General features: G+C 45.4%; 1 protein-coding gene across 1 annotated transcript in view; it reads left to right on the top strand.

Annotated features, from left to right (window-relative positions):
- Positions 1-24,477, top strand: part of DNAH12 (dynein axonemal heavy chain 12) — a 1,160,754-nt gene that overhangs the window by 927,629 nt on the left and 208,648 nt on the right. The window contains 3 exon segments of the mRNA XM_029600929.1: positions 15,491-15,638; positions 16,999-17,144; positions 18,749-18,963. Of these exon segments, the coding sequence (XP_029456789.1) occupies positions 15,491-15,638; positions 16,999-17,144; positions 18,749-18,963 (509 nt within the window).

Below are 24,477 nucleotides of genomic sequence, written 5' to 3'. Positions count from 1 at the left end.
GCTCCTCCCCCTCAGCCTCCTAGGAGCTGCACGCGTGGCTGAAGTAAGAATTTAAAGGAGCCATGACAGGAAATTGTCATGGCTCCCCCGGGGACTCCTCCTTCCAGTTCCGGGTATATAAGGCAAGGCTTGAAAAAAGGGGCAGGGCATGGGCGGGGCGGGCAGTCTGGGGTGGGGGTGGGGCCATTTGCCGCTGTGCCCAGGATCGCGGGCCGGCATTGGCCGGCGTGCGCAACCTACGCCTGCCCGGAGGCAGGCGCAACTTTAAAATAAAGGTTAGAGGGGGTTTTATGTAGGGCTGGGGGGCGGGTTAGGTAGGGGAAGGGAGGGGAAGGTGGGGGGGCAGAGGAACAGGGAAAGCCATTGGGGCTCCCCTAGGGCTCGGCACGCGCAAGGTGCACTAGTGTGCACCCCCTTGCGTGCGCCGACCCCGGATTTTAGAACATGGGCATGGCTGCGTGCGCATGTTATAAAATCAGGTGTACATTTGCACACCGGGTTGTGCACACAAATGTACGCCCACGCGTACATCTTAAAATCTAGCCCATAGTGTGGCAAGAACCTATTAAGCAGAAATCAACAGCTTTTGAAGGAGTACAGATGGCACAGCTTGAATCCCCAGCTGTTTATTATTCTGACAATCTGGATGAATTTACTGGTTCTTCAAGATCATTGGTATGTAAGGAGCTAGAAGACTTCTATGACTCAGACATTAGGCTTCTAGTTCTTGCCTCAAATTGCATTTCTGTAAAATGTCTTGCAAAGAGAAACACTAGTCATGCATCTAGATGACTCAAAACCAAAGAGGCTGCCCAAGGATAAGTCAAATTTTAGATTTTACAGAGGGTGCCCGAAAAACTAGAATGAATATTTTAGAATGAGTGGATCCACATTACCAGAGTTTAGTAGTTCTTGGATATCATTCAAAATGTTTATGCCATAGAGTTGGTTTTCCCAGCACCCAACACATTCATGGTTTTTTCCATGTATATCACCAGCGAAGACAATTGCTGTACTGGTAAAACTAAACAAACTAATAAAGCTAAGAGTTTTATGTCCTGTTCCATTTCAAGAGTGAGAGCAAGAGCAAGGATGTTAGTCATTATATTTTGAAATTCCAAAAGCTATATATATAGAAAAAGGGATTGGCCCTTACAGACCAATTCTGGATTTCATATGGATGAACAAATCTTATGTTACCCTTATTTTTTGATTGGAATCTCTTCACTCAGTCATCTTGCCATTAAGAAAAGGCAAGTATCTGGCTTTGCTAGATCTATCACAGAAATAAATTAAAATAGACTATAATTATGAATGCTGAGATTCCATTAGAAAAATATAAGGCCAGCAAGAGGCGGATCCAAGATGGCCACCGGATGAGTAGCTGTGTTCAGAGCACCCTCGTGTGATATTGAGAAAATTTGTTTCTTGCGAAAATTTTTCTTGTTATGGGAAGGAAGCGCAAACCAAGGACTTCTTAGCCCGCTGAACCTTCGGTGAGTGCTCCGACTGGCCCGATGGACGCCCATGTCACACGCAGCGCCAGAGTAGCGGGAGACCTGCCGCTGCAGAGTGGGGGAGGGGAATTGGAGCTCCCCTCTCTGCTTGGCTCTATGTCACCTTTGAGTCCCGCCGTGAGGACCCCACCGCTTGATCCAGCCGCCGGGAGAGAGGCACCATTTTCTGGGGAGGACAACCTGAACCGAAGCGGTCAGGATATTTTCCCAGCGAGGGCAGGAATGATGCTGATGGCGGCTTCCAGCCCCATAGAAGATCCGGGGCAAGGCGGTGAAGGAGGAGGAACCCCATCGGGGGAAACTTCAGTTGCTGCTGTCTCTATCCCCACGAGAGAAATACCATTTTTGGTAAGACCTTTAGTCTTTTCTTTTGAGACTTTGTGGGAAGCCATAAACGAAATGAGGACTAATATATTACAGCAACTAACTCCAGCAATGGAACAATTGAAAAGGCATGAAAAGAAGTTAGAAGTGTTTGAGTAGTCAAATATGGAATTAGAGCAACAATCTGTAACTATTCGGACTGAGATAAAAATGATTCAGCAAATGCAATCAACGCTTATAAGGGATAATAAAACTATGGTTCAAAAGATTGAAAATTTAGAGAACTGTGCAAAGAGTCAGAATATAAGATACATAAATTTTCCTCAATTACCAATGAGATCTTCAAGGGAAGTTCTTAATAAATACATGTCTGAAATATTGAAAATCTCAGTTGATCAAAGTCTAACGATTCTCAAATCATTTTATTTATCGAAGCCCAGAGGAGTAGCAGAAAATCGAGGAGGTGAATTAGAAATGGAGGCACCTGTGATTGATCAACCTCTCAACATAACAGCATTGTTGGAGACATCGGATACAGAATTGGCCACTCCAGCAACACTGATAGTAACTTTTGCCTCAGAGGCAGACAGGGATAAGCTGTTAAGAATGAGTATAAAACATAGGAATGAGAGATTTCTTGGTTTGTTGGTTAGAGCCTTCCCCGATCTGTCTCGTGAGACACAGAGGAGAAGGAAAGCTTTTTTACTTTTGAGGCCTCAGGTCTTACTAATTGGGGCAAGATATTTCCTCAAATTTCCATGCAAATGTGTGGTAAAATATTTGCAAAATACTTATGTCTTTTTTGATCCACCCCAGTTAACACAGTTCTTAGTGGGTAAGATGCCAGTAGCAGCAGATGGAATACCTCATGATGAGGTTCCTAGTACCTCATAAGTAATTAGAGTCGCTGTAATCCAGGAATTTCTTGCAATTGTTAAGTTTATTTTTCTTTTTCCTTCAGGTTTGGTAAAGATCTGCCTCTCATTTTTGTGGATCTCTAGTAGAGATACTATAAAAGAATTTTTTTCTTTTTTCATTGTTTAATTATTGGATGATATTGTGAAAAAACAGTATCTGTGTTGATTACAATGTATTCTCTGATTTCTGTACAAGATTGGTTCTTGAAATAATTGTAAAATTTGCATAAATATAAAATAAAAAAAATATATATATATAAGGCCAGTAATCTTATTATACTCTTCTTCTAAATTCAGAATTGAATTTGCATGTTTTATCTTTGCTCAAAAGCATGTATATGATTAATGTTGGGCTTTACACATGTAAAAGCACTTTACCCATGAAAGTAGAATTTTGAAAATTGCTATAGCAATATAACATTAGGTTTTTGCCTACATTAGGTACAAAAATTACTATGATAATATGTTACATTTGCATATGGAATTTCGGTAAAAATTCACCTGAAAATAACGGTAAGGTTTATGATGGTGGTCAGACTCCCTGAATGTGCAGAGCGAAGTATTTCAGGAATATCCAGATTGGATATTAAAAGACAGCAGATGCCTGTTATAAGAGATTGGGGTGTCCTTTGCTAGGACCATTATGTTCAGGGTTGAGCAAAAATATAGAGTACGAGGTCCATAAATCGATTAGAGTCAACAGTCATACAGCTGTCATTGTTCCATTTTCAATCATTGATTAGATGAGGAGCAGTAAGAGTACTACTACTATGTGACTATGCAACAGCAGTAGCATACATAAACAAGGGGGTACTCATAGCAAAATAATTCTGGAGGAAATAACACTTCTATTCGCATAGTCGGAGAAAAATCTGCTACAGTTTTCAGCATTACATATTGCAGGTCAGGAGAATGTACAAGCAGATTTTCTGAACTGAAATATGATAGATCCAGGAACTAGGCCAGTGCTTCTCAACCCAGTCCTTGGGACTCACCTAGCCAGTTAGGTTTTCAGGATATCCGTAATGAATATGCATGAGATAGATTTGAATGCACTGCCCCCATTGTATGCAAATCTATCTCATGCATATTCATTGTGTATATCCTGAAAACCTGACTGGCTAGATGTGCCCCAAGTACTGAGTTGAGAAGCACTGAGCTAGGCCATTGGGCCTCGTCCAAATAATACAAAAATGGGGTGAATTACAGATTGTTCTAATGGCAACCCACCAGAATGCAAAGGCAAGAAGGTTCTTCAGCAATGAAAGGATTATGGCAGTGAGACAATAGACACCCTGAATCAGAAATGGCCAAGGGAAATGTTGCTTTATGTTTCTTTCCTTGCCAATTAATAAGCCATGTATTAAAGAAGCTTGGGAAGGAGTCAGTATATGAGGACCTAGGGGCACCAAACTGGCTGCAAAGACCATGGTATGCTGATCTAAGCAGGCTGGTAGTGGATCGACCATTGTATTTTCAAGGCATAGGGAGGTCTCCTTCACCAGTGACTGGGAGTAAAGGGAAACACACCTCTGTTCTCACTTGAGAAGGCGAGATTAGCCAAGAAGGGATACAAACATAAGAACATAAGAAAATGCCATACTGGGTCAGACCAAGGGTCCATCAAGCCCAGCATCCTGTTTCCAACAGTGGCCAATCCAGGCCATAAGAACCTGGCAAGTACCCAAAAACTAAGTCTATTCCATGTAACCATTGCTAATGGCAGTGGCTATTCTCTAAGTGAACTTAATAGCAGGTAATGGACTTCTCCTCCAAGAACTTATCCAATCCTTTTTTAAACACAGCTATACTAACTGCATGAACCACATTCTCTGGCAACAAATTCCAGAGTTTAATTGTGCGTTGAGTAAAAAAGAACTTTCTCCGATTAGTTTTAAATGTGCCCCATGCTAACTTCATGGAGTGCCCCCTAGTCTTTCTACTATCCGAAAGAGTAAATAACCGATTCACATCTACCCGTTCTAGACCTCTCATGATTTTAAACACCTCTATCATATCCCCCCTCAGTCGTCTCTTCTCCAAGCTGAAAAGTCCTAACCTCTTTAGTCTTTCCTCATAGGGGAGTTGTTCCATTCCCCTTATCAGTTATTTCCTCATAGGGGAGTTGTTCCATTCCCCTTATCAGTTATTAGAACAAGATTAAATCCTAAAAAGATTCCACAAAGAGAGCTTGTGTGAGGGTATGGCAAATTTTGACAGCATATTGTAGACAGATTAGCTGTTCGCCATGGTGTCCCAAATAGGTGATATTCTGACATTCTTAAAGGCTCTCAAAAAGGTACAGGTTTCTGCGATTTCTTCTATTAAGGGAAAAGTTTAAGGGAATAGCTATATCGTCTCACAAGGAGGTGTCACATTTTTCGATAAGGAGTTAAAAGCCTTAATCCTTCATTGAAGCCTATGATACTGTTCTGGAATTTGAATTTGGTAGTGAGCGCATTAAGAAGCCCTCCTTATGAGTCATTGGAACAAATGACTCTGAAGGACTTCACCTTGAAAAGTTTTTATTGTCAATTAACTCAGCATGGTCCAAGGAAACAACCCGGTAACTGATCCAATGTGGCTAGCAGCAAAGGATGACAAGGTGGAATCGGAAAAAATGGACTTTATTGAACTTGCCCGACTCTGGCCGAGTTTCGCTCACATGAGCTGCCTCAGGGGCTTCTTGAACCAATGCAATTGGCTCTGTTCAGTTTCAATGTAATTTACATCAAGGTTGAACAATCAGCATGCCCAGTGTTGGCGTGTTCAAAAAACAGGCACTTGTAATTCATAGATGTCTGTGCAAGCAGTGGTAATGCGATTCTTCAGATGAACCGGCATGCAGTCACTCACCGCGCGACGTTGTGAGTGTTTGCGCGGTGAGTGACTGCATGCCGGTTCATCTGAAGAATCGCATTACCACTGCTTGCACAGACATCTATGAATTACAAGTGCCTGTTTTTTGAACACGCCAACACTGGGCATGCTGATTGTTCAACCTTGATGTAAATTACATTGAAACTGAACAGAGCCAATTGCATTGGTTCAAGAAGCCCCTGAGGCAGCTCATGTGAGCGAAACTCGGCCAGAGTCGGGCAAGTTCAATAAAGTCCATTTTTTCCGATTCCACCTTGTCATCCTTTGCAATTAACTCAGCATGACACATGTTGTAGTTGCAATCTCTGTCTTGCAGGGCTCTCTTTCAAAGGGTTAGGAAGGATTCTGAAATGCTGGACCTATTCCATCCTTCTTACATAAGATGGCTTCACAATTCCATTTAAATCAGCGCATTATCCCAGGACAAGCAGGATGCTAGTCCTCACATATGGGTGACATCGATGATGGAGCCCTATGTACGGAAAACTTCTTTAAAAGTTTCTATGAAACTTTTGACTGGCACCGGAGTGCCTACTGAGCATGCCCAGCATGCTATGATATTCCCTGCCACAGGGGTCTCTCTTCAGTCTTCTTTTTTCCGCGAAGCCGTTAGCATCGCGGGCTATTAGGAGTCTTGAGGTGATTTTCACCTTGTACGAATTTTGAAAAAATTTGATCAGCCGCAGGGGTTTTTCGATTTTGTTACCGTCGGTAACTTTTTTCTGTTATCGATTCCCAGCTGGGAGCGATAACTCGGGGGTTTTTGCCGTCGACGGCCATCTGGCGCCATGGCCTCCGGCTTCAAAAAGTGCCCTAACTGCACAAGAACTATGTCGATTACCGACCCACATTTTGAATGTGTTCTTTGCTTAGGCAAGGACCACAACATTCAAATGTGTAAATCTTGTGCTGAAATGACCAGTAAAGGTCGTCGTTTAAGGGCTGAGAAAATGGAACAACTTTTCTCCATAACACTACTTCCACGGGCATCGACGTCAACGCAGTCTTCTCCATCGGCTTCCGTTCGCCAGCTTCTGTTGAAGAAAAAACATCCAGAAGCGGGAGACGCCTCAACTTCATCTCAGTCGATATCATCGAAGGCATCGACTGCTGGAAGCGAAAAACAAAAGGAGAAGCATCGCCATCGCCATCGACGGCGGCAGGAGACGATGGCCGAAGAGACTTCCGCAGGTACGGCCTCTCCGGCAAAGAAAACCCGGACGGAGGTAGAGGCTCCAAGGCCTACTACAGGGCGTTCCCCACCGATATCGGTGCCGGGTCCCGAACCTCCTCAGGGCTCTGAGGAGGTATCGGTATCGCCTCCACCGCCTCCCTCTACAGCTGCTCTGTTTTCACCAGCTGCTAGAGTGGAACTTGACTCACTGATACGTCAAGCGGTGCAACAAGCTCTACGAGAGGCGATTCCACCATCGATGCCGGTGCCATCACCATCGATGCCCATTCCGTCGATTCCGAGGTCACCGACGATGGCAGCAGATCCGGAGACGATTCCCACCCCGGTACAGTCACCGATGCCGCGTACGCCTCTACCGGTTCCTTCTTCGGTGCCAGCGATGCCAGCACCGGTTCCACCGGGGGATGTCAACATCCTGCATCCAGTATTTAACAAACTGGACTCACTTCTGGACATTCTGACCAAATAACTACCAAAGGATCCAGTTCCAGGACCATCTGGTCTACCAAGGCAGTTGCCACTAGACCCTGTCCCAGGCCCATCAGGAGTACCAAGGCCTGTTAGGCCTCGCTCGCCTGTGCCACCACATCATGATCCTGGTGACTCTTCCTCTGACTATTCTTCGGATGAAGAACTATTCTCAGAGCCCTCTCCGCCGGATGACCATAGAAAGTCTCCACCAGAAGACCTTTCATTTACTAATTTCGTAAAGGAAATGGCAGACACCATCCCCTTTCCTATCCAGACGGAAGTAGATGAGAGGCAGAAAACTTTGGAAGTCCTACAATTTGTGGACCCTCCCAAAGAAATGTTGGCAATCCCGGTGCATGAGGTTTTTCAAGAACTACAGCACAGAATTTGGGAGCACCCAAGTTCTGTACCGGCGGTGAACAAGAGGGCTGAAGCCACGTACCTGGTACAACCTACTCCAGGATTCCAGAGGTCTCAACTGCCTCACCAATCAGTGGTGGTTGAATCTGCCCAAAAGAAGGCAAAAAGGCAGAAATCACATGCTTCCTTACCACCTGGAAAGGAAAGTAGATTCCTGGATAATTTAGGAAGAAAGATTTTCCAGGGTTCCATGCTGGTGTCAAAAAATTTCTGCTTACCAGCTTTATATAAATCAATACCAAAGGAACTTGTGGAAACAAGTTCAGGAACTCACGCTTTCTCTTCCGGAACAGTTGCAGGAGCCATTCCTAAACATCATACACAAGGGCCTTGACTCGGGCAAGCATGAAGTTCGGGCAACTTATGATTGCTTTGAGACAGCAGCAAGATTGTCAGCATCAGGCATAGCTGCGAGAAGATGGGCTTGGCTGAAGGCCTCGGATCTTCGCCCAGAGGTTCAGGAGCATTTATCTGATCTTCCATGTATCGGGGATAACCTTTTTGGGGAAAAGATTAAGGAAGCTGTGGCAACCTTAAAGGACCACACCGAAACCTTAAAACAATTATCCTCTCAGCCTCCAGAACCTCAAAGTTCCTCCAGGAAATTTCCCAGACGTGACTCTCGCCGACCATACTACCGTCCACGTCGGTACTATCCCCCAGCTGGTAGGCCAAGGGCCAATCGCCCAACACAACGCCAACAGCCTAGGCAAAGGCCAACAAGACCTCAGCCACCTCCACAAACAACAACTACTTCTGGTTTCTGAAAAGCCCCAGAGAGCAGCAGCTACATCAACCCGTTTCAGGAAACATCAGTAGGAGGTCGCATACAGTACTTCCACAACAACTGGACCTCCATCACCACCGACCAGTGGGTGTTATCCATCATAACTCACGGTTACAGGCTGGATTTCTTAACTATCCCAAAAGAAAATCCACCACGACACTCTTACACAATAAATCAACATTCCATAATTCTTCAAACAGAATTATCCACCCTTCTGAGAGCCAGGGCTATAGAACCGGTCCCTGGGCCTCAAAAGGGCAGAGGATTCTACTCCAGATATTTCCTCATTCCAAAGAAAACAGGAGGCCTTCGACCCATTCTAGACCTCAGAAATCTCAACAAATTCCTGAGAAAGGAAAAGTTCAGAATGGTATCCCTAGGCACCATTCTGCCTCTTCTTCAAAGGGGAGATTGGCTCTGCTCTCTGGATCTTCAAGATGCATACGCTCACATCCCCATCTATCCTCCTCATCGCCAGTACCTGCGCTTTCGGATACTAAATCAGCATTTTCAATACAGAGTGCTGCCATTCGTCCTTGCATCAGCACCACGAGTATTCACAAAGTGCATGGCTGCAGCAGTGGCACACCTCCACAAGCACAGAGTGCACGTGTTCCCTTATCTGGACGATTGGCTCATCAAAAGTCAATCAAAAGAAGGAGCTCTCACTTCTCTCAGGCTCACCATCCAAGTGCTTCACTCCTTGGGATTCCTCATCAATTACCAGAAATCCCATCTGCCACCAACTCATCTGATACAGTTCATAGGTGCAGAACTAAACACTACACTAGCAACGGCTTTTCTTCCAAGAGACCGTGCGCAAACACTTGTCCAGTTGACTCACAATCTTCGCAAACCATTCCAGGTAACCGCTCACCAATGCCTCATTCTTCTAGGGCATATGGCTTCCACAGTTCATGTCACTCCCATGGCCAGATTGACCATGCGCCTACTGCAATGGACACTCAAAGCACAGTGGATACAAGCCACTCAACCAATGTCTACTCCCATTCATATCACACCAGAACTCAGATCTGCACTCCTCTGGTGGACATCAATGGGCAACCTGCTCAAAGGCCTACCTTTCCAGCAGCCAGTTCCACAAGTGACTTTGACTATAGATGCATCCACCTTAGGATGGGGAGCACACATTGGTCATCTAAAGACACAGGGCAAGTGGACTCAGCTCGAAGCCTCTTTTCAAATAAACTTCCTAGAGCTTCGAGCTATACGCTATGCGCTACATGCGTTCAAGGACTGCCTATCACACAAGACTGTTCTGATCCAAACGGACAACACAGTAGCCATGTGGTACATCAACAAACAAGGAGGGACAGGTTCTTATCTCCTTTGTCAAGAAGCAGCACAGATTTGGGACTGGGCCCTCACACACTCAATTTTTCTACGGGCCACCTACCTAGCAGGCATCCACAACACAGTAGCGGATCGCCTCAGTCGTCAGTTCCAACCGCACGAATGGTCCTTGGATCCAGCAATAGCATCCAAGATTTTCCAACGCTGGGGTCAACCGACGATAGATCTCTTTGCATCTCAACTCAACTACAAAGTGAACAATTACTGCTCTCTCCTCTGGCAACAGAACAGCCTACCAAAGGACGCGTTTGCTCGCCATTGGAATTCAGGCCTGTTATACGCGTATCCACCGATACCACTCATAACCAAAACATTAGTGAAACTACAACAGGACAAGGGAACTATGATACTCATAGCCCCATATTGGCCTCGACAAGTATGGTTCCCCGCACTGCTAGATCTCTCAGTCAGGGATCCAATTCGCCTGGGAGTAGCTCCCAATCTCATAACTCAGGAACAGGGTCAGTTGCGCCATCCCAACCTTCAATCCCTGTCCCTGACAGCATGGATGTTGAAAGCTTGATCTTACAGCCACTCAACCTTCCATCCGCTATATCTCAAGTACTTATAGCTGCATGTAAACCTTCCACTAGAAAGAATTATTCCTACAAATGGAAACGGTTTACGCTGTGGTGCACTCAGAAAGATTTAGATCCTTTCACTTGCCCCACTACCTCGCTACTAGATTACCTTTACCACCTCTCAGACTCTGGTCTTAAGACATCATCTGTAAGGGTACACTTAAGTGCAATCTCAGCTTACCATAACAAGCTGGGAGATGCATCTATCTCCACACAGCCTCTCGTCAGTAAATTCATGAGAGGCCTAACTCACATTAAACCTCCAGTTCATTCCCCAAGCATACAATGGGATCTGAACGTAGTACTCACTAGACTTATGCGTTCTCCTTTTGAACCCATAAATACTTGTGACCTTAAATACCTTACATGGAAAACGGTATTTCTCATAGCCATTACATCTGCCAGAAGGGTCAGTGAACTACAAGCACTAGTCACATATGAGCCTTTTACAAAGTTCCTCCATGACAGGGTAGTCCTCCGGACACATCCAAAATTCCTTCCTAAGGTTGTCACGGAATTTCACTTGAACCAATCAATAGTTTTACCTACATTCTTTCCTAGGCCTCACTCTCACCAAGGAGAAAGAGCCTTACACACTTTGGACTGTAAGCGTGCGTTGTCCTTCTATTTAAACCGCACTACAGCCCAAAGAAAATCCAGTCAGCTGTTTGTTTCCTATGATCCAAACAAGCCAGGTAAAGCAGTGGGTAAGCATACTCTGTCAAACTGGCTAGCAGATTGCATACAATTTTGTTATGAAAAAGCAGGCCTTACTCTTCAAGGGCGAGTAAAAGCACACTCAATAAGAGCGACGTCAACTTCAACAGCACACCTATGCTCTGTACCTATTCTGGACATTTGCAAAGCAGCAACATGGAGTTCTCTTCATACCTTTGCAGCTCACTACTGCTTAGACAAAGAAGGAAGACAAGATTCAGCCTATGGACAATCCGTCTTAAAGAACTTGTTTCCAGTGTAATCCCAACTCCTTCTACATCCAACCTGCTGTGATTTTGGCTGATTCATTTCAATAACAATCCCTTACGGTTACTTCAGCACAAAATGATTCAGCCTCTAGCTTGCTAATCACCCATATGTGAGGACTAGCATCCTGCTTGTCCTGGGATAAAGCAAAATTGCTTACCTTGTAATAGGTGTTATCCCAGGACAGCAGGATGTAGTCCTCACGAAACCCACCCGCCACCCCGCGGAGTTGGGTCCGTTACGTTTTATTATTTTATTTTTGGCTAACGCTTATTGCTACAAAACAAGACTGAAGAGAGACCCCTGTGGCAGGGAATATCATAGCATGCTGGGCATGCTCAGTAGGCACTCCGGTGCCAGTCAAAAGTTTCATAGAAACTTTTAAAGAAGTTTTCCATACATAGGGCTCCATCACCGATGTCACCCATATGTGAGGACTACATCCTGCTGTCCTGGGATAACACCTATTACAAGGTAAGCAATTTTGCTTTATATTACCTTCTTAAGATGAGGGGCCTGCAGTCTTTACAGTTCTTAGATATCAGAAGATATGTAAGAGAATATTTAAAGATCACAAGTGAATTTCGTATTTCTGATAGATTGTTTGGGTTATTCAATGACACACGTAAGAGGGAGATCGCCTCAAAGGCGACCGTCTCAGGATGGATTAAGAAAGCCACAGTGTTTGCATATTAATTACAGGGGCTGAAAATGCCTGTGAACATCCGTACCCATTCAACCAGTGGCGTAGCCAGAATTGATTTTTTGGGTGAGCACAAGGTTAACATGGGTGGGCTGTAGGCATGCAGGTCTACTAGTTGTTTTTTTACTGATAAATAATGCCAAATTATGCAGCATAGCATTCACATCTACGCCTAAGTATGAGGTTTACTTAATGATACAAACATAATTCACGGTGATTTGTGGTACTTTAGCCTTCTTATTATTACGATTTTATACACGGCTCCTACCTGTCCATAAATTTTGAGAGAGCGGTTGTGTTGCTTATATTTAAATTGCTAACATCTCAAAATATAGATATATATTTTTACCTTTGTTGTCTGATCTTTGTATTTTTCTAATCAGTTGGTTCTGGTCTCTTTTTCCCATTTTTTCCCTTATAGCTCATTTCCTAATTCCTTTTCAGTGTCTTTCTTCTATTACTGTCTTCTTCCCTTCCACACACACACACACACACACACATACACGCTTTCTCTCACAGCCTCCCTCTCACACACTCAAGCTGTCACTCTCATATGCTCTCCCCCCCCCCCCCCCCACAAGCTCACATTCAAGTTCTCACTTTCTCACCCCTCCCCAGGCTTATATTCTTATGCACACACAGACGCACATCCAGGCACCCATTCTCACCCACACACATAAACCCAGACTCCTATTCTCACCCACAAACCCATGCTCCCAGTCTCACCCACACATATTCAAGCTCCCATTCTCATCCATACATATACACATTTAAGGTACTATTCTCACCCACACATACACACATTCAACCACCCATTCTTATCCACAGATTCAAGCTTCCATTCTCACCCACCCACACAAACCCAGGCTCTCATTCTCACCCATATATACACACATTTAAGCTCCATTCTCACACCCACCCACAAACCCAGGCTCCCATTCTCAACCACACATACACACATTCGAGCTCCCATTCACCCACATATTCAAGCTTCCATTCTCACCCACATACACACCCAGGCTCCAGTTTTCACCCACACACACTCCCATTCTCATCCACACATACACATTCAAGCACGTGCACAGCTTCCGCTTTCTCCCCCAGAGCAGGAAGATCAGCTGCCACCGGACTCCTGCTATCTTCGGGCGTCGGGCCGTACTGCCCGCCGAACTTCCTGTAGGGGGGGGGGAGCGGAAGCGCAGCGCACAATGTCCGCTTCCTCCCTCCCCCCCCCCCCAAGCAGGAAGATCGGCGGGCAGTACGGCCCGACGCCCGAAGATAGCAGGAGGCCGGTTGCAGCAGGAGAGGCAGCTGATCTTCCTGCTTTGGGGGAAAAAGCGGAAGCTGCGCGCGGCGCTTCCGCTCCCCCAAACAGGAAGTTCGGCGGGCCCGAAGATAGCAGGAGAACGGGTGGCAGCAAGAGAGGCAGCTGATCTTCCTGCATTGGGGGGAGGAAGCAGAAGCTGTGCGCCGCGCTTCCGCTTCCCCTCCCCTCAACAGGAAGACCGGTTGGCCATACGGCCGCAGCAGCGCTTCCCCATGTGTGCTGTGATGGCGCGCGAGGCGTGGGTTCTCTTGTTCGCTGTCGCGGGGATGGGATCCCGCGACAGCCTTGCAGTTCCGGTGCCAGTTGGGTGGGCCTGGGTCTAAGTTGGGTGGGCACCTGCCCACCCAGGCCCACCCGTGGCTACGCCACTGCATTCAACTAAAGCACAGTCTTGCCTACGCCTTGTATATTCCTGTAAATAGTCCGTTGCAGTTTTATTTATTGCTTTAATTCCTCCACCTCCTGCTCTTTGTATACTCCTCCTTGTTCGCCCTCCCTGTTCATTGTAATTTCTGCCTTTAAAGTTACATTGTAAACCGGTATGATGTATGCATACTAATACCGGTATATAAAAGTTTTTAAATAAATAAATAAATATGTTCTTGACTGGTGGAGCAGAAGGACAAGAAAGGAGAAATTAAGACTAACCTGATAATTTCCTTTTCTTTACTTCTGTTACATAAGTGAAGAAGCCCACCCTGGTGTGTGCAAATTGGGCTACCTCTATGAGAGTGAGATCTTTATAATTGTAAAAAAAATAAAAAAAATTAATAAAAGAAAGAAATGGATTGAGCTTATTATAGTGTAAGTTGATATTTATCTCAATGAAAGTATAGTTATTACATTTGGGGGGGGGTTGTTGAGATTAGATCAAAAATTTTAGATATCAGTTATTATATTTATGTGTTGTTTGATAGTTACTATAATTTAAATTTGGCTTTGACAATAGTATACTGGCTATATCTGGTTCCATGCATGACATACATACAAATGATATCATCAAATTAGAAAATAAACAACACTGCCTCCAACTGCTGGATGAGGGGAATAAACCCACATGTTCTTGACTCGTGTAGCAGAAGTAAATGAAAGGAAATTCAGGTAAGTCTTAATTTCTCTTTACTGCAGTTTGTTATTATTATTATTATTGTCATTTGTATAGTGCTACCAGGCATATGCAGCACTGAATAGAGACACATAAGAGAAAGTCCCTGCTCTCTGGAGTTTACAAGTTAGTTAAGACAGACAGACAAGACACACAGAGAAAAAAATGTAAGAGACTATGGGGCAGATTTTCAAAGGGGTACACGAGTAAGATACGCGTGTACCCCCCGAAAACCTGCCCCAAGCTCCCCCTGCACATGCTGAGCCTATGTTGAATAGGCTCGGCGGCACGCACAAGCCCCGGGACGTGCATAAGTCCCGGGGCTTTCCTGGGGGGGCGTGGCACGGCGACACGTCATCCGGGGGTGGGGCTGCGGGCGTGGTTCCGGCCCAGGGGCGTGGCCAAGGCCTCCGAAACCACTCTCGGGCCAGGGAATCGCGCGCAAGTTATGCCTGCCTGAGGCAGGCGTAACTTTTCTAATAAAGGTAGGGAGGCTTTAGATAGGGCTGGGGGAGGGGGGTTAGGGAGGGGAAGGTGTGGGGAAGGTGTGGGGGTGGTGGAAGAAAAGCTCCCTCCAAGGCCACTCCGATTTCGCCTTGCGCGTGCCGACTCCGGATTTTAAAGGATACGCGCTGCTACGCGTGTATCTATTAAAATCCGGCGTAGTTTTTAAAAATCTACCCTTATGAGTTTAAAAAGAAAATTGGGGAGATTGTTCATTGTATGATGTAAATATTGTGTGAATTTTATAACTCGCTCTGAGCTGAAACAATAGGGTGTGTGATCAAGTTAAATGAAAAAAAATAAATGAATTGGCTCCATAGTGTGATGATGAAACACTAACTGTGAACTGCTATAATGAAGTTGTAGTTCCTTTACTGACACACTATTATTGCTCATTATAGATGGTCTAAAGCTGCAGATGATCTCCAGAATACGTATGATAACTTGACAGGAGATGTTCTTATATCAGCAGGAGTGATAGCTTACCTGGGAGCCTTTACTGCTGCTTTTCGCCAGGAATGCTCTAGAACTTGGAGCAAGTGTTGCAAGGTCTTTTGTTTTATACTACTTTCCTTTTTATGAACAAATTTATGAATGACTAAGCTATGCTTTTAATCCAACCATTTAAAGCATATTTGTGCAGTAAACTACAGGAATACTTTTACTTCTAAATTATACCTGTATAAATAAGGAGAGGCAAGAGAGATTCTGACCCGACATTGACCACTTTACACGGAGAGGCTGACCACTATTTTTCAGATAAGTTTCAGATTTTTCCCCTGATGTAATCAGTATATGAAACACCAACTGGTGTCAGAACATCATGTTTGGATTTTGACATTCTTAATTTTTAGATTATACTTACTTGTTGGGGGTGTTTTGAAATTAGTTAACCATATAAGGGTAGATTTTCAAAGGGTTACACACGTAACACACGCGTAACCCCGAAAATCTGGCCCTGTGCGTGCCGAGCCTATTTTGCATAGGCTCGGCGGCGCGCGTATGTCTCGGGGCTTTGAAAAAGGGGCGGGAAGGGGGCGGGGGCATGGGCATGGTGCCAATTTGGGGGCGGTCCAGGGGCGGTCTGGAACGGGACTGAGGACTCTGGCACAGCGGCCGTGCTGGAGGTTCACGTGCCGGCAGCTGGCCGTCACGCGCAAGTTACTCCTGCCAGAGGCAGGTGTAAAATCAAAAACAAAGGTGGGGGGGAGTTTAGGTAGGGCTTGGGGGTGGGTGGGAGCGGAGGGAACGGGGAAAGCCATTGGGCTCCCCTAGGGCTCAGCACGTGCAAGGTGCACAAGTGTGCACCCCATTGCGCGTGCCGACCCTGGATTTTATAACATGCGCGCAGCTGCAAGCGCATGTTATAAAATCGGGCGTAGATTTGTGTGCGCCGGGTTGCGCACACAAATCTACACGCGTAGGTTTGAATATCTGGCCCATAATTTTTGTTTGTGGCTCTTTAAGATATGTTTGCGCATTAGCATTGAAAATATTAACAAAAAAGTGAATCTAGAGGTTAATGATAGAAAGGTCCAGTGTTGGCTGTATTGGTCAGCCAGTTGGTGTTTACCTGCTTGCTGAAATCCCTTCACTATGAATATCTTGGTTCATATTGCTATGCAATGGAGTCAGAATATTTGAATACAATGGCATTGTTGGAATTTTTCTAGTTCCTTGTCTCTCCTTAGTTATACTTGATGATTTGAGCAAAAGTAACATTTTATATTGTGGATAAATTATACCTGTAACATTATAGATAAATTTACTTCTTGTTTAAAAATCTTGGTATTTCGTCAAGCCTTTCTTCTCTCCAAAATGGACAAAATGTAATGTGGTAGCAATCATGGTGCTATATATTGATAAAGAATTCTGTACTGCCATACATAATTTATTTATTCATTTTTAGAATAAAAATATCCCTTGTTCAGATGATTTCTCATTGAGTAAGACTCTTGGCGATCCAATAAGGATCAGAGCTTGGAACATTGCTGGATTACCAACTGATAATTTCTCAGTAGACAACGGTGTGATTGTTAGCAACTCTAGACGTTGGTAGGTAATACAAACTGAGGATATTTTGTTAATGTTTGTTGTTTTTGACAGAATAGAAAACAAATAGAAAATAATGCATTGCATAGATATAAGTGAACTATGAGGTCCATATTCAAATGACAATTATTTATTTTATTTATTTATTTAACATTTTTCTATACCGAACTTCATGACAAGCTTCATATCAGGCCGGTTTACATCAAACTTGGGGGTTAACTTAACAAAAAACCATATAACGAGAAGGCCGAGGCGCAGATACAAATAACAGGGGGAATGAACTTGGAGGCTAGAGTAGCCAGGAAATAAAGGACAGAATAAACTGGAGAATGAACATGAATGGATATACAATTACTGGGTTGGACATTTAGTCTATTGGGCTAAATGAAAGCACTGTTGCGATGTTATGTTTGAGGGAAGGCTTGGACAAAAAGCCAAGTCTTGAGTTTTTTACGGAAGGTGGTCAGGCAGGGTTCCAGTCTTAGATCCGTCGGCAGGTTATTCCAGATGATGGGGCCAGCTGTGGAAAGTGCCCGTTCTCTCGTGGAGGTTAGTCGAGTGGATTTAGTTGGGGGAACCTGAAGGGTTCCTTTGTGTGCCTCTCTGATGGGTCTTGCAGATGTGTATGGTTTGAGTGGTAACTGAAGGTCTAAAGGGAGTTGGTTGTGTATGGATTTGTGGATGATGGTGAGAGCTTTGTGCCAAATTCTGTATTTAATAGGTAACCAGTGTAGGTTTCTAAGTATCGGGGTGATGTGAGTTCTCCGGTTAGTGTTGGTTAAAATCCTGGCTGCAGTGTTCTGGAGCATCTGTAGTGGTCTGGTGGCGGAGGTCGGGAGTCCTAAGAGGAGAGTATTGCAGTAGTCGATTTTGGAGAAAATCGTTGACTGTAGTACTGTTCTGAAGTCCTGGAGGTGGAGGAGGGGTTTGAGTCGTTTCATAACTTGTAGACAATTAGATGGATAACGTAATAGTTATCTGTCTAAATGGCTTACCGGGCTATATTCAGCCCATAACTAGTTACCCAGCTAGAATTTAGGTGGATAAGTCAAGGGTATTCCAGGGGCAGGCAGGAGATATTCTGGTGAGGTGCAGAGTTAGCTGGATAAGTTAACTGGCTAATTCCAGTATTTGGAGTTAGCCAGTTAACTTATTCAGCTAACTCTGGTCAGGCCATAGGGCTGTCCTAAAGTTAGTCGGTTATGTATAAACCGGCTAACTTTAAGATAGCTTGGTATATTCAGTGGAGCAGCTGCACTGTGGAATTTACACCACTAGTGGTTATATTTAACTGGCTAATTAATACAGCCACTCAGCGGCTGTATATGGACCCCTATGTTTTTAGTTGTTTAAACATGGTTTCAATAGTGTTCTCATAAGAGATATCCACTGCATTTTCAAAAATGTTATAAATTATTAAATGATAAGAATTTCAACAGAAATATTTTCTACAGAGATGAAAATTTAATTGTGATAATTTCTAAAGCCTGAAAATATTGTAAATGAAGCCTATATTCTATACATATATTTTGAACAAATAAAAGTTAATTACTTTTCTTATTTAAAGAGAGCCTTTGGATATTAATTTGGCTCATTACATTTTCTAGGCCTTTAATGATTGACCCACAGGGTCAAGCCAATAAATGGATAAAGAACTCTGAACGAGAAAGCCAATTAAATGTTACAAAGCTAACAGATTCAGACCTTATGAGGACCTTAGAGAACTGCATCCAGTTTGGAACACCTCTTCTACTGGAAAATGTTGGGGAAGAACTTGATCCTTCGCTGGAGCCTCTGCTGCTCAGACAAGTATTCAAGCAAGGTAGAAAACAAACAGTTCCCAGTCAAGCATTAATATTTGTTTAATTACTTGCAAATGTACTTTTGACCTGCAGTATCAGCTAACCATTTTGTTATTCTTTTCTAATTCTGCTGCCTGTGAGCAGAAGAAGGTAATATGTGAAAGAGAACTTTTTTCACTTGTATCTTAATGTCACTGTTTAGATCAGTGTTTCCCAACCACTGTGCTACAGCATACTAGTGTGCCATGGCTGACCTGCAGGTGTGCCATGAGAAGAGCTGGGAATGAAAAGTTGAGCTTCCAGTTGTCTTCATTGTTTCATTCCTTCCTGATTGCAGATTGTCCTCCTGCCAGCAGAGGGGTCCAGAGAGCAGCGCCTGTCTGCTCTTGCTGCTGCTGCTTGCCTCTCTGTTAGCTCTCTCTTGCCAGCATGCTGTCTTCATGCTGTTATCTTTGCAGAGGGAAGCCGACAAAGGAGGAAGAAACAGGAGCAGGCAAATACTGCTCAGACTTCTGCCAGTAACGGGATGGAAGGGACAGGAAGAAACAAAAAGGAAGGTGATGCTATAGCAGGTGGATAAGGGAAGGGAAGAAGGTGATGATGCCAGGGGAGAAGGAAGATTAAGATGATGATGGTGCCAGAGAGGTGGAGGGAGAGGGGAGGTAAGAGAAAGTGGTCATGCTTCCAAGGGGTGGAGGGAGAAGGTGGTAATACCAGGGGATGGAGGGAGAGAGAAGGGAAGGGAAAAAGGTGATGATGCCAGGGGAGAGAAAGAGAAGGTTCTGCTGATGCCAGAAGGATACAAGTGTGGGAAGGGAAGAGAAAGTGATGATGTCAGGAAGGATGAGGGTGAAGGTAGTAATCATGCCAGGAAATGGAGGGAGAGGGAAGTTGGTCATGATGCCAGGGTAGAGAAGGTGATAATGCCAGAAGGGTGGAGATAGAGGGAAGGGAAAGTGGTAATGATGCCAGGGGAGATGGAAGAGTAAGGTGATGGAGGGAGAAGGAAGAGAAAATGGTGATAATGCCAGGGACTTGAGGGAAAAAACAGTGATGATGCCATTATATGAAGGGAGTCAGTTTGGGCAGCAGGAAGGAAAGAAGTGATGGTATTTTGAGAAAGGGAAGTGAAGGTAGTGGTGATGATGATGTCAGAAGGTTGCAGAGAAAGAGGAAAGGTGGTGGTGGGGATGCCATATTGGTGGAGGGAGAAGGAAAGTGATTCTGGTGATGCCAGAAGAGTGGAGGAATAGGGAGAGGGAAAGACAGTTGGTAATGATGCCAGAAAAGTGGAGGGAGAGGGAGGATGATGATGCCAGGGGAAAGGAAAAGAAGGTGATGATATCAGGGAGTGTGGAAGGAGAGGGAAAGGAAGAAGGTGATGATGACGGGGTGGGAGGAAGGAAAGGGAAGATAAGGTGATGATGTTGCCAGGGGGATGGAAGGAAGAGGGATGGAAAGAGAAGATGATGGTGCCAGGGGTGAAAGGAAAGGGAGAGTTATAATACCAGGGGGTAGAGGGAGAGGGAACATGATGATGACATAAGTGGGGGAAGAGAAGATGATGATGGTGATGGTGAGCCACAATGAAGTGAACCTGTGCCAGGTGTGCCACAACACAAAAAAAGGTTGGGAATCACTGATTTAGATTATGGAGGTAATTTTCAAAGGAATTATGCATATAAATGTAACATACTATCATAGCAATTTTCAAAAGCCACTTTCCTGCATTAAGCGCACTTAACACTGGTAAAACCTATTGACAATTCAATAGCATATATTGTAGAAATTTTCAAAAGCCCACTTACACGGGTAAAATGCATTTACACATGTAAAATCTTGTAATAAGCACATAAATCCATTTGAAAATTATCCCCTCTATGAGATTGACAGATTATGGTAAATTTATGCAGTATCTTTTGCAGATATATTGGGCCTTGTAAAAATATTTTTCATGTAGTCTAAGTAATATTTGGTTGATTTTTTTGTGTCTTTTTGTTTCCTCTTATCATAATATTGCTTGATGGGAAGGGATGAATGTCTAGCTTCAGGGCTCATGCTAAAGGTATATTGATACTGTTATTCTTCTAGGACAAGCAAGATGGTAGTCCTTACACATGGGTGACATCATCGGATGAAGCCTAGTACTATCCACGCATCCATGCAGGGTCCCTCGTAAGTCTCTTCTTTTCCACGGAGCTGCCATCTCATGGTGGTGGAGCTCATGCTCAAATTTCTTTGTGGAAAGGTTTTCCCGGTCGCTTCTGTGCCGGGTTTCCTGCTCCGGGTCCTTCTTCCTTCCCCCGGCTTAGTTAGTGAGGTGGAGCGGTAAGTTTCTTCATTCTGTGTGGTCCATTCCCAGCTTGTTTCCTTCAGAGTCTGCTAGTCATCGATCGCTCACCAGGTTGTTTTTTCTATGGCATCGTCAGGTTTTTGTTGGTGCTCCCAGTGCCTGCGGACTATGTCCCTCATGGATCTACACAATGTATGCATCCTCTGCCTGGGAGCATTGCACGATGTTCAGGAATGTTGTTTTGCAACCAGATGACCCCCAAGGACTGGCATGCCCACCTGGATAAAAAGAAGAAATTGTTTGGGTTGAAAAAATCTGAACCCTCGACGCCGGCGTCTGTGGCATTGATTCCGAGAGGGCACGGTGAATCTATGGACACCGAGCCTTCATTGTCTACTCTGCCAGGACCTTCAGTGGAATGGGGTGCTGGTGATCGGCATTTGTCAGTCTTGTCGCACTCGAAGTCTGGATTGTCTCCTTCCTCCTCGGTGCTGGAGAAATACTGGGCCAAGCATTGTGGGAAATCCAGGAAGCATCGACACAGGTCACTGTCTTCGCACGGTGCCAGGCTCAGGTTAGCGCCAGCTTCTGCTGTGATGCCCCAGAAGAGAGGAGGTACCACCCTCCATCGAACCCGGGAGTCCTAGGCATTCCCCACCGATTCCGATGCTGGGCACTGATCTCCCTTGGGTCTCCGAGGGAGGTCCAGTTATGCCTTCCCCTCCTCCATCCTCTCTTCGACGGCATTCCAGGAAGAGCTGGAATGTAGGAATCAACTGATGTTGTCAGGGAGCCGCCAGCCCACTGGTGCCAGAGCCTGTGCCCTCGATGCCCTCAATGCCCTTGGTGCCCAAGCCGAGGGAGCCGGGAAGGGGCCCTCCACCGGTATCTCTGGGTGATCTTAGTGAGGAAGACACCCCATATGACCAGCAGGGGGATGATACCTCAGAGTCTTCATTTGATGACTTGGGAGATCTTCCCTCAGACCCTTCTCCTTCAGAGGAGCAGTGCTGGTCCCCACCTGAGGACCTGACCTTTGCGGGGTTTGTCTGGGCCATGGCAGAAATCATTCTGTTTCAGCTTCTGACAGAAGAGGATGCCAGGCATAAGATGCTGGAGGTTCTCTAGTTTGTCAATGCCCCGAAGGAGGTGGTGGCCTGTTCCATCCATGAGATTTTCAAGGAACATCTCATCTCTGTGCCGCCAGTGAATTTGAAGGCTGTTGCTGTTTATTTGGTACAGCAGGCCTTGGGTTTTGAGAGGCATCAGCTCCCACATCAGTCGGTCATGGTGCAGTCTGCCCTCAAAAAGGCCAAGTGTCTCCGCACCCATGTGCATCGTGCATTTGTCTGGGCCTCTCTGGGTCAGGAGCACAGGGCGCTGGAAGTGCTGGGTAGGAAGGTGTTTCAGGGCACCATGTTGATCGCCCATATTGCTTCCTACCAGCTGTACATGACGCAATACTCTCGGAACCTCTGGAAGTAGGCCCAGAAATTGTTTGAGTGTTCTGCCCCAGCAAACAGCAGGACACTTTTTGGGCGGAGTCGTCCAGCAGGGCCTGGGAATGTGGCAAACTCAAGGCACGCTCCACCTACAACATGTTTGAAATGGCAACTAGGGTGATGGCAGCGGACACTGGTGCCCGCAGGATGGCCTGTCTCCAAGCCTCTGATCTGCGCTGGAGGTCCAGAAAAAAAACTCACGGACTTGCCATGTAATGGCAGAAGAACCTCTTTGGTGACAAAGTGAGGGATGCTGTGTGCTCAGTTGAAGGATCACACTTCAGCATCTCTCTGCCAATTTGTCGGACCCACTCTCCTCTGTCAGGAAAATCCTCGTGACAGGGCCAAGGAGGTCCTTTTAAATCGCCAGAGGAAGTATGATCCTCCTGCTTCTCGAGCCCGTTCTCAGTGCATGGGCTCATGGGGCCACTCCAGACAGCAGCGGACCCCAGGCCTCAGCCGGCACTCCAGCCGAGTCCTGCTATGGAGTTTGAACTGGCTACAGGGGAGCATAAGCCAATCGACCGTACCCTTAACACCAGACTCTCCAGTTGGAGGCCAGCTGTGGTTCTTCGTTGACCACTGGCCCAGTGTCATCTCAGACCGGTGGGTTCTATCCATCATTTGTCGAGGGTATTGGTTAAACTTCCTGAGTATCCCCTCGGACTCTCCCCCGTGCCCCTCTTGGGGGTCTGTCCTCACATCAGGAAATACTCTTGACGGAGCTCTCTGCCCTTGTAATGGCCAGAACAGATGAACCTGTTATGCTGCAGCAGCAAGGGCGGGGATTCTACTCTTGCTATTTCCTGATTCCAAAGAGAACAGGGGACTCCGCCCTATTTTGGACCTGAGAGTTTTGAACAAGTTTCTAAGAAAAGAAAAGTTCAAAATGGTCTCTCTGTGCACCGTGATTCCCCCCCCCCCCCCCTGCAAATACGGTATTGGCCTTGCTCCCTTGATCTGAAAGATGCATATACCCATATTGAGATCTCCCCCGATCACAGGAGGTATCTTTGGTTTGTCGTGGGCAAGAGGCATTATCCCAGGACAAGCAGGATGCTAGTCCTCACATATGGGTGACATCGGTAATGGAGCCCTATACAGAAAAACTTCTGTCAAAGTTTCTATAAACTTTTGACTGGCACTTTGTGCCCACCGAGCATGCTCAGCATGCCATGATATTCTCAGCCACAGGAGTCTCCCTTCAGTCTTCTTTTTTCCGCGGAGCCGTTAGACTTGCGGTTAATTTGGAGTCCTGTGTGGTGATTTTCACCATATACAAAAAGTTCTGAAAAAGAACCAAAAAACTTTGACACCGCAGGGGTCTCCCATTTTTTACATCGTGGTAAGTTTTTCTCTTTTTGCCGTCGGTTCCATACCGTGTTGTTTAGCCTAGAGTCGTCGACGGCAGTCCGACTTAATTATGGCTACAGGATTCAAGAAATGCCGATTTGTTGCCATACAATGTCCATCACGGACCCACACTTAGAGTGTGTGCTCTGTCTCGGTGACAAACACGACGTCCTATCCTGCCCGAAATGCACCGAGATGACACCGAAGGGCAGAAGACTCCGGATGGAGAAAATAGAACACCTGTTCCATCTTCAGTTAATCTCCTCAACATCGATGTCCACGCAGTCGTCTCCGGCTGGAGCGATCCGTAAGGTCGTCCTCAAGAAACGAAGACTGGATGAAGCGGGAGATAGGTCGTCACCATCCCCGTCAGTTTCCTTGATAAA

The sequence above is a fragment of the Rhinatrema bivittatum genome, chromosome 4 (assembly GCF_901001135.1).
Source record: "Rhinatrema bivittatum chromosome 4, aRhiBiv1.1, whole genome shotgun sequence".
NCBI lineage: Eukaryota > Metazoa > Chordata > Amphibia > Gymnophiona > Rhinatrematidae > Rhinatrema > Rhinatrema bivittatum.
The sequence above is the reverse complement of the archived record's forward strand: the minus strand, read 5'-3'. Positions and strand labels throughout refer to the sequence as shown.